Source organism: Oncorhynchus clarkii, chromosome 19 (assembly GCF_045791955.1).
Source record: "Oncorhynchus clarkii lewisi isolate Uvic-CL-2024 chromosome 19, UVic_Ocla_1.0, whole genome shotgun sequence".
NCBI classification, from domain to species: domain Eukaryota; kingdom Metazoa; phylum Chordata; class Actinopteri; order Salmoniformes; family Salmonidae; genus Oncorhynchus; species Oncorhynchus clarkii.
Genome location: NC_092165.1, coordinates 45,346,649 through 45,355,295, shown reverse-complemented (window position 1 = coordinate 45,355,295; position 8,647 = coordinate 45,346,649). Strand labels below are relative to the sequence as shown.

The following is an 8,647-nucleotide window of genomic DNA, read 5'->3' as shown; positions in this document are numbered from 1 at the left end:
GGCCCTGGTTACCTCTGCAGTCCCCTGGCTATGTTCATATCTCCCGTCTGTTTCTCAGCTTACAGCTGAATCCATTTGGCCCTTATCTCCTTGGCCCTGTGGCAGTGATTAGAGCAGTGACAGCCACAGTCCTGCCATCACACCTAGAGCCTCTCCTTTGAGGCCTAACCCCTGGGGTCCTGGGGGCCCAGTTCACATCCAAGCCCCATGCCAAAGGGCTGGGCACGGCCAAGGGGGCGCGCCCACAGTCCCAGCCTCACCCTAACAAGCAGATGGGCATAACGGGCATTTTGGTTGCTCTGTTCAGAAGACACTCAGTCCTTTGGATTAGAGAGGGTCCTAGTCATCACAGCTCGATGATGTTCACAGATGGCGTACGGTTGTTGTTGTTATTGTTCTTGGGGAACTGTAGAGGGGAAGAAGGGGAACAGCAGTGATGAGAAAGATGAAGGCTCCTCTCTAAGCCTTGAATAAAGGGTCATTCTGCTATGAGCACGGAGCACCTGGACAAAATGGGAGGATGCCTTGGTCTTATGATGCTTTTTCTCTGGAAGGGAGATAGAGGGTATTTTATCATTTTAGTGTCAGAATTGGTCTAGTTGGCTTGATCAGAGATGACCAGAGGGCATTAGCCAGTTGTTGAGGGAGATGGAGAGGAGCAAATGGACATGGGACAATCATGCCAGCAGCAAATGGGCTGTTTGTGCATTGATTGAAAAGCTTTGGCTTTATAGCACTGTTGTGGCTTATGTCCTGAGAGAGATGCATGTTTGCATTTTAACTGTGTTTTTTAGGACGAAGTGCTGCCAAAAATGCTAGTAAATCAATGCATGTTCTGTTATAGGGTGGGAGTTGCCCTGATGGTACTATGTGTGTTACTGTGCTAGGTGCTGGTGGAAGTGGTAGGTTTTAAGTCGCCGGGACGATTCACCTGCCCGGTGTCGGTTGGGACTCGGGGTGGGGGGGTTATACCTTACTGCGCAACAGCCCCCCCGTTGGGTGCTCCGGAGTACTGCACTCTGATGAGGTCTTGGCTTTGTCCTTGTTGTTGTTGGGCTCGTTGTCTTTGATGATGTCATACTGACGGCAGAAGAGAGCAATCACACCTGACAGAGAGAGGAGAAGAGGGCACACACAGACAGATCGTAAATAACAACCACATTACCGAAGTGAAGAGCAGACGGAAATAATTTTACAAGGACAAATAACTACAAATTGTGGACAATATTTGTTTAAAATATACCCTTCCTTTGTTCTACACTCTTGAGGGTGTATGTGTGATGGTCTGTGGTGTGTGTGTGTGGTAGGGTTGTGAAATTCCGGTAAATTTCACAAAATTTCCAGGATTTCCAATAATCCTGGTTGGAAGATTCACAGAATAAGCAGGAAATCCAGAATCTTCCAAATATTTCTGGAACACCTGGGAATTTGGGGAAACTTACTGGAATGTTGTATCCCTAGTGTGTAGGTAGCACTCTGACCTTTGGAACATTCCACCCCTCACCTGCCCACATGATCAGCACCACCACGATAATGATGAACTCCCCCGCCCTCAGCTGAGCTCCCACTTCCTCCATGGTCACCTCGTCTGGAGGGTCAAGATACAGCAGCACAATCATTTGGTCACCATGGCAACACCATCATCAGAGTTATTGTTGGTAACTGGCATCTTATTAAATAACTCCACTGGTGCTCACAACAGGCCAGATTAATGATGGGGGAGTGTCGTCATTTGAATAGGAAGGGCATAACCTCAGTGAGCCCCGTATGTATACCCTCTCCTCTCTACTGTAACTATACATACACTGTAGTTGGTCTGCTCCTTGTTAGCTGGATAGAACTGTCTGCTGACAGTGTATTGTGTAGACTGATCTTGCTATTCCTCTCCAGTCCCAGAATGGCACCACTTATCACTGTCTCTCTGTCAATTAGCACTGCTTCAAACAGACCAGGTTTTTCATGATTTCAGGTGATTCTGACACAAGCCTAAAAACCTGTGTACAGCCTCAGCCTCTGTGACTACAGATATGCATCTGTTGGTCACAGATAACAAATACATAAAATGGGCCCCACAATGGGCCTCAGGATCTCGTCCAAGTATATTTGTGCTTTCAAATTGCCATCAATAAAATGCAATTGAGTTCGGTGTCCGTAGCTTATGCCTGCCTGCCCATACCATAACCCCACCTCCACCATGTGGCACACTGTTCACAATGTTTACATCAGCAAACCTGCTCACCCACACAACGCCATACATGTGGCAACATTCTCTGGCAACAGCTCTGGTGGACATTCCTGCAGTCAGCATGCCAATTGCACGCTCACTCAAAACTTGAGACTTCTGTAGCATTGTGTTGTGTGACAAAACTGCACATTGTAGAGTGGCCTTTTATTGTCCCCAGCACGGGGTGCACCTGTGTAATGATTGTGCTATTTAGTCATCTTCTTGATATGCCACACCTGTCAGGTAGAGAAATGCTCACTAACAGGGATGTAAACAAATTTGTGCACAACATTTTAGAGAAATAAGCTTTTTGTGCATATGGAACATTTCTGTGATCTTCTATTTCAGCTCATGAAACATGGGACTTTACATGTTTACATGTTGCGTTTATATTTTTGTTTATATTTTTGTTCAGCGTAGCTCCCCAATGAAGAGCGCTGCTATGTGGGAAACTCACAGCAGACGCCCCTATTAGATCACTCTGTCTGAGAGAGGCTAATAGTGTCAAATGATTCAGTAGAAGCTGAGCATGAAGTGAATACATAAGGTTGAGGCAGGGCCAGTGGGGATCCCCACTCTGAAGGGGTTGGAGAGAGACAGTTAATCACAGCAGCCAGGAATGATTGTGCTGGGCCTTAGACAGAACTCAATAATCATTATTATTACAAATAAAGCGCCAAAAAGAATCAGAGTTTTGTGTGTGTGTGTGTGTGTGTGTGTGTGTGTGTGTTTGCATGCATGTGTGGCCTATGTTTGTGTGTGTTCATGGTCCACTCATACAAAGCAACTGAAAGCAACATCACATATTGGACTGTTTGCAACTTCAGGAGATTGCTGGCTAAAGTTCACCACACAACAGCATACTGAGTGCACCCCATTTAAAGACCAAACAGAAGAAGGCAGTGACTCTGACATTCTGAGGGCCCTGGGTAGCTCCACTACCCTTCTGCATGTTCTCCCAATGAGCGATTCAGTCAATCGATGGGCATTAACAAATCAAAGCTGGACAGCCAAATGCTCCCAATTCACTTGTTTGGACATGATTTATTTAGAAAGAAACACCTGTCTCTATAAGGTCCCACAGTTGACAGTGTATGTTAGAGCAGAAACTATACATGAAGTACAAGGAACTGTCTGTAGATCTCTGAGATAGAGTTGTGATGAGGCATACAGTAACAGTCAAACGTTTGGACACACCTTCTCATCGTTTTTCTTCATTCTTTCTATTTTCTACATTGTAGAATAATAGTGAAGACATCAAAACTATGAAATAACACATATAAAAATATTGTAGTAACCAAAAAAGTATTAACCTCTAATGACTCCCCATCCCGCATGAGGGAGCGTAATCATTGACTGACACTAATTAGCATAACGCAATGGACATAAATATTCCTAGAAAATATTCATATTCATGGAAATCACAAGTGAAATATATTGAGACACAGCTTAGCCTTTTGTTAATCACCCTGTCATCTCAGATTTTAAAAATATAGCTAGACAAACATTTGTGTAAGTTTATCGATAGCCTAGCATAGCATTTTGTCCAGCTAGCAGCAGGTAACTTGGTCACGGATATCAGAAAAGCAATCAAATTAAATCGTTTACCTTTGATGAGCTTCGGATGTCTTCACTCACGAGACTCCCAGTTAGATAGCCAATGTTCCTTTTTTCCAAAAATATTATTTTTGTAGGCGAAATAGCTCCATTTGTTCTTCACGTTTGGCTGAGAAATCGCCCGGAAATTGCAGTCACGAAAACGGCAAAAAATATTCAAAATTAGCTCCATAATATCGACAGAAACATGGCAAACGTTGTTTATAATCAATCCTCAAGGTGTTTTTCAAATATCTATTCGATAATATATCCACTGGGACAATTGGTTTTTCAGTAGGACCGATTGGAATAATGGCTACCTCTGTATTTTACTCGAGAATCACTCTGGGAGCCATCAGGTGACCAGTTGCGCAATGTAGCCACTTACGGGTATTCTTCAACATAAATGCGTAAAACTACGTCACAATGCTGTAGACACCTTGGGGAATACGGAGAAAAGGTAATCTGGTTCATAGCCCATTCACTGCTCAATAGGGACGCATTGGAACGCAGCACTTTCAAAACATGAGGCACTTCCGGATTGGATTTTTCTCAGGCTTTCGCCTGCAATGTCAGTTCTGTTATACTCACAGACAATATTTTTACAGTTTTGGAAACTTTAGAGTGTTTTCTATCCTAAGCTGTCAATTATATGCATATTCTAACATCTTGTCCTGACAAAATATCCTGTTTACTACGGGAACGCTATTTTTCCAAAAATGAAAATACTGCCCCCTAGTCACATTAAACAAATCAGAATATATTGTATATTCTTCAAAGAAGCCACCCTTTGCCTTGATGAGGAATGTTTTTCCAACAGTCTTGAAGGAGTTCCCACATACGCTGATCACTTGTTGGCTGCTTTTCCATCACTCTGCGGTCCAACTCATCCCAAACCATCTCAATGGGATTGAGGTCAGGTGATTGTGGAGGCCAGGTCATCTGATGTAGCACTCCATCACTCTCCTTCTTGGTCAAATGGGCCTTACACAGCCTGGAGGTGTATTTTGGGTCATTGTTCTGCTGAAAAACAAATGATAGTCCCACTAAGCGCAAACCAGATGGGATGGCGTATCACTGCAGAATGTTGTGGTAGCCATGCTAGTTAAGTGAGCCTTGAATTCTAAATAAATCACTGATAGTGTTACCAGCAAAGCACGTTGGGAACCACACATGCGGAGATAATCAGTTCACCTACTCTGCTTCTCACAAAGACCTGGCGGTTGGAAACAAAAATCTAAAATTCCACCAGTCTAATGTCCATTGCTCGTGTTTTTTGGCGCAAGCAAGTCTCTTCTTATTATTGGTGTCCTTTAGTAGTGGCTTCTTTGCAGCAATTTGGCCATGAAGGCCTGATTCATGCAGTCTCCTCTGAACAGTTGATGTTGACATGTATCTGTTACTTGAACTCTGTGAAGCATTAATTTGGGCTGCAGTTTCTGAGGCTGGTAACTCTAATGAACTTATCCTCTGCAGCAGAGGTAACTCTGGGTCTTCCTTTCCTGTGGCGGTCCTCATGTGTGCCAGTTTCATCATAGCGCTTGATGGTTTTTGTGACTGCACTTGAAGAAACTTTGTTATTCAAATTTTCCAGATTGACCGACCTTCATGTCTTAAAGTAATGATGGACTGTCATTTCTCTTTGCTTATTTGAGCTGTTCTTGCCATAATATGGGCTTGGTCTTTTACTAAATAGGGCTATCTTCTGTATACCACCCCTACCTTGTCACAACACAACTGATTGGCTCAAACGCATTAAGAAGGAAATAAACTCTACAAATGAACTTTTAACAAGACACACTTGTTACTTGAAATGCATTCCAGGTGACTAGTTCATGAAGCTGGTTGAGAGAATGCCAAGAGTGTGCAAAGCTGTCATCAAGGCAAAGGGTGGCTACTTTGAAGAATCTCAAATATAAAATATATTTTGATTTGTTGAACACATTTTTGGTTACTACATGATTCCATATGTGTTATTTCATAGTTTTGATATCTTCACTATTATTCTACAATGTAGAAAATAGTAAAAATAAAGATAAACCCTTGAATGAGTAGGAGTGTCTAAACTTTTGACTGGTACTGCATATCTGGGAAAGGGTATAAAACAATGTCCAGAGTGTTGAAAGTTTCCAATAGCACAGCGGTCTCCATCATTGGGAAATTGAACTAATATGGAACTATCCAGGCTCTGCCTAGAGCTGGCCGTCCAACCAAATTGAGCAACCCCGCCAAGAAGGACCTTGGTCAGGCAGGTGACCAAGAACCCAATGACCACTCTGATAGAACTACAATGTTCCTTGGCTGAGATGGGAGATCCTGCCAGAAGGAAAACAGTCTCTACAGCACTTCATCAATCGGAGCTTTATGGGGGAGGGGCTAGACGGAAGCCACTCCTGAGAAAAAGGCACAACAACACGCCTGGAGTTTGCAATAAGGCACGTGAAAGAGAGCATGAGGCTAACTATGATGTGTTCTGATAAGACAAATTTGAACATTTTGGCCTGAATGCAAAGCGCTATGTCTGGAGAAAACCTGGCACAGCTCATCACCCATATAACGCCATCCTTTCCCGTGAAGCATGGTGGTGGCAGCTTCATGCTATGGGGATGGTTTTCAGAGACAGGGACTGGTAAGGATAGAGGGGACAATGAATGGAGCCAATTACAGGCAAATCCTTGAAGAGAACCTGCTTCAGAGTGCAACCGACCTTAGACTGGGGAGAAGATTTACGTTCCAACAGGACAATGATCCCAAGCACACAGCAAAGCAACGCTGGAATTGCTTCAGAACCGTTCAAAAGTTTGGGGTCACTTAGACATTTCCTTGTTTTTGAAAGACAAGCACTTTTTTTGTATATTAAAAAACCATCAAAATGATCAGAATATAGTGTACACATTGTTAATAAATTAAATTAATAAAATAAATTACTATTGTAGCTGGAAACGGTTGATTTTTATGGAATATCTACATAGGCATACAGAGGCCCATTATCAGCAACCATCACCCCTATATTCCAATGGAACGTTGTGTTAGCTAATCCAAGTTTTTGATTTTAAAAGGCTGATTGATTATTGGAAAACCCTTTTGCAATTACGTTAGCACAGCTGGAAATTGTTGTGCGGATTAAAGAAGCAATAAAACTGTTCTTCTTTAGACTAGTTGAGTATCTGGAGCATCAGCATTTGTGGGTTCGATTACAGGCTCAAAATGGCTAGAAACAAAGCACTTTCTTCTGAAACTCGTAAGTCTATTCTTGTTCTGAGAAATGAAGGCTATTCCATGCGAGAAATTGCCAAGAAACAACGCTGTGTGCTACTCTCTTCACAGAACCGCGCAAACTGGCTCTAACCAGGATAGAAAGAGGAGTGGGAGGCCCCGGTGCACAACTGAGCAAGAGGACAAGTACATTAGAGTGTCTAGTTTGAGAAACAGACGCCGTTTGCAGTTTCATTAAATAGTACCCGCAAAACACCAGTCTCAATGTCAACAGTGAATAGGCGACTCCGGGATGCTGGCCTTCCAGGCAGAGTTCCTCTGTCCAGTGTCTGTGTTCTTTTGCCCATCTTAATCTTTTATTTTTATTAGCCAGTCTGAGATATGGCTTTTTCTTTGCAACTCTGCCTATAAGTCCAGCATCCCGGAGTCTCCTTTTCAATGTTGAAGTTGAGACTGGTGTTTTGCGGGTACTATTTAATGTGCACCAGACTCAGTCGTGCACCCTCCTCATTAACCTGTGATGAGTTATTCCCAATTTTTGATGAACAAATAAGGTTTTATATGTAAGATGGTTAAGTAAAGATTATTATTATATTATTTCTTGTGCCCTGGTCCTATAAGAGCTCTTTGTCACGTCCCACGAGCCGGGTTGTGACAAAAACTCATTCTTATGTTTAATAAATGTATCGTACATTGTCTGTGTGGCAGGCTTACAATGATGGCAGAAAACAACATTTGAGATTGTGCTGAACCTGGTGCTAGAGGGGGTACGCACCTGGAGGTTGAGTGTTTGAAGGGGTACGGGACTATAAAAAGTTTGGGAACCACTGTCCTAGGCTACCTGGCGAAAATGCTTGCTCGCTAGCCTAACTTCCTTTCATGGGCAACGTTATCTAGTTAACATTAGCCTTCTACATCTAGCTACATACTGAACTTCCATCCGCTCAGGCCAGGGGAACAATGTATGAATTTATGGTTTGATCAGAATTGCAGTTCTAATTATTGGCCACTATGGAGAATTAAGTAAAACCACAAGCTCAAATCCCTATCTCCATCCATGGCTAATTTAGGAAAGGACCAATTTTAGCTAGCTAGCCACCGGACAACCACACAATGAGATGCAACTATTAAAGTTTTTCTGTCAATTGCTCTCAATGTGATATGATTGGAGGAAAGCCAAATCCAAACTGGCTTCCCTTGACACTTTTTTTGGTGGCTTCCCTTGAGATCCATAAATACATGTCACTGTGTATATGAGACTGCCAGAGAGGTTATGCAATACAAGCAAACCGAGAGAGTCATTTGAGAGGACGGTACATTTAGCACAAGTCATCTCTCCCTTAGTATGATGACTGTGTGCTTTTGGGATGCAATGTGTGGGCGAACTTGGTTGGTATGTGCGATGGTGTAGTGCTTGGGGAAATGGATGGATGTGTGTGATGTTCATTGCAGTGTTTACTGCAGTGTCTGTTAAATGGTGCAGTCAGTGTTTACCGGTATGTATAAAAAAGTGTGTGTATGTATTTGTGTGGGATGGTAAAGTGTGATTGTTTGTACATAGATCTCTCTGTGTTTGTGTGATATGGTGCAGTGTTCTGGGAAATGGATGTC

The 8,647-nt window shown here is 42.9% G+C and overlaps 1 protein-coding gene across 1 annotated transcript in view; it reads right to left on the bottom strand.

The window, feature by feature from the left end:
• Window positions 1-92: 92 nt before the first annotated feature.
• LOC139374292 (fibronectin type III domain-containing protein 5b-like) overlaps window positions 93-8,647 on the bottom strand; it is a 35,431-nt gene continuing 26,876 nt past the window's right edge. The window contains exons 4-6 of the mRNA XM_071115327.1: window positions 1,505-1,588; window positions 973-1,106; window positions 93-406 (exon numbers count right to left, since the gene is read on the bottom strand). Of these exons, the coding sequence (XP_070971428.1) occupies window positions 347-406; window positions 973-1,106; window positions 1,505-1,588 (278 nt within the window). The 3' untranslated portion in view covers window positions 93-346. The remainder of the gene's footprint in view (window positions 407-972; window positions 1,107-1,504; window positions 1,589-8,647) is intronic.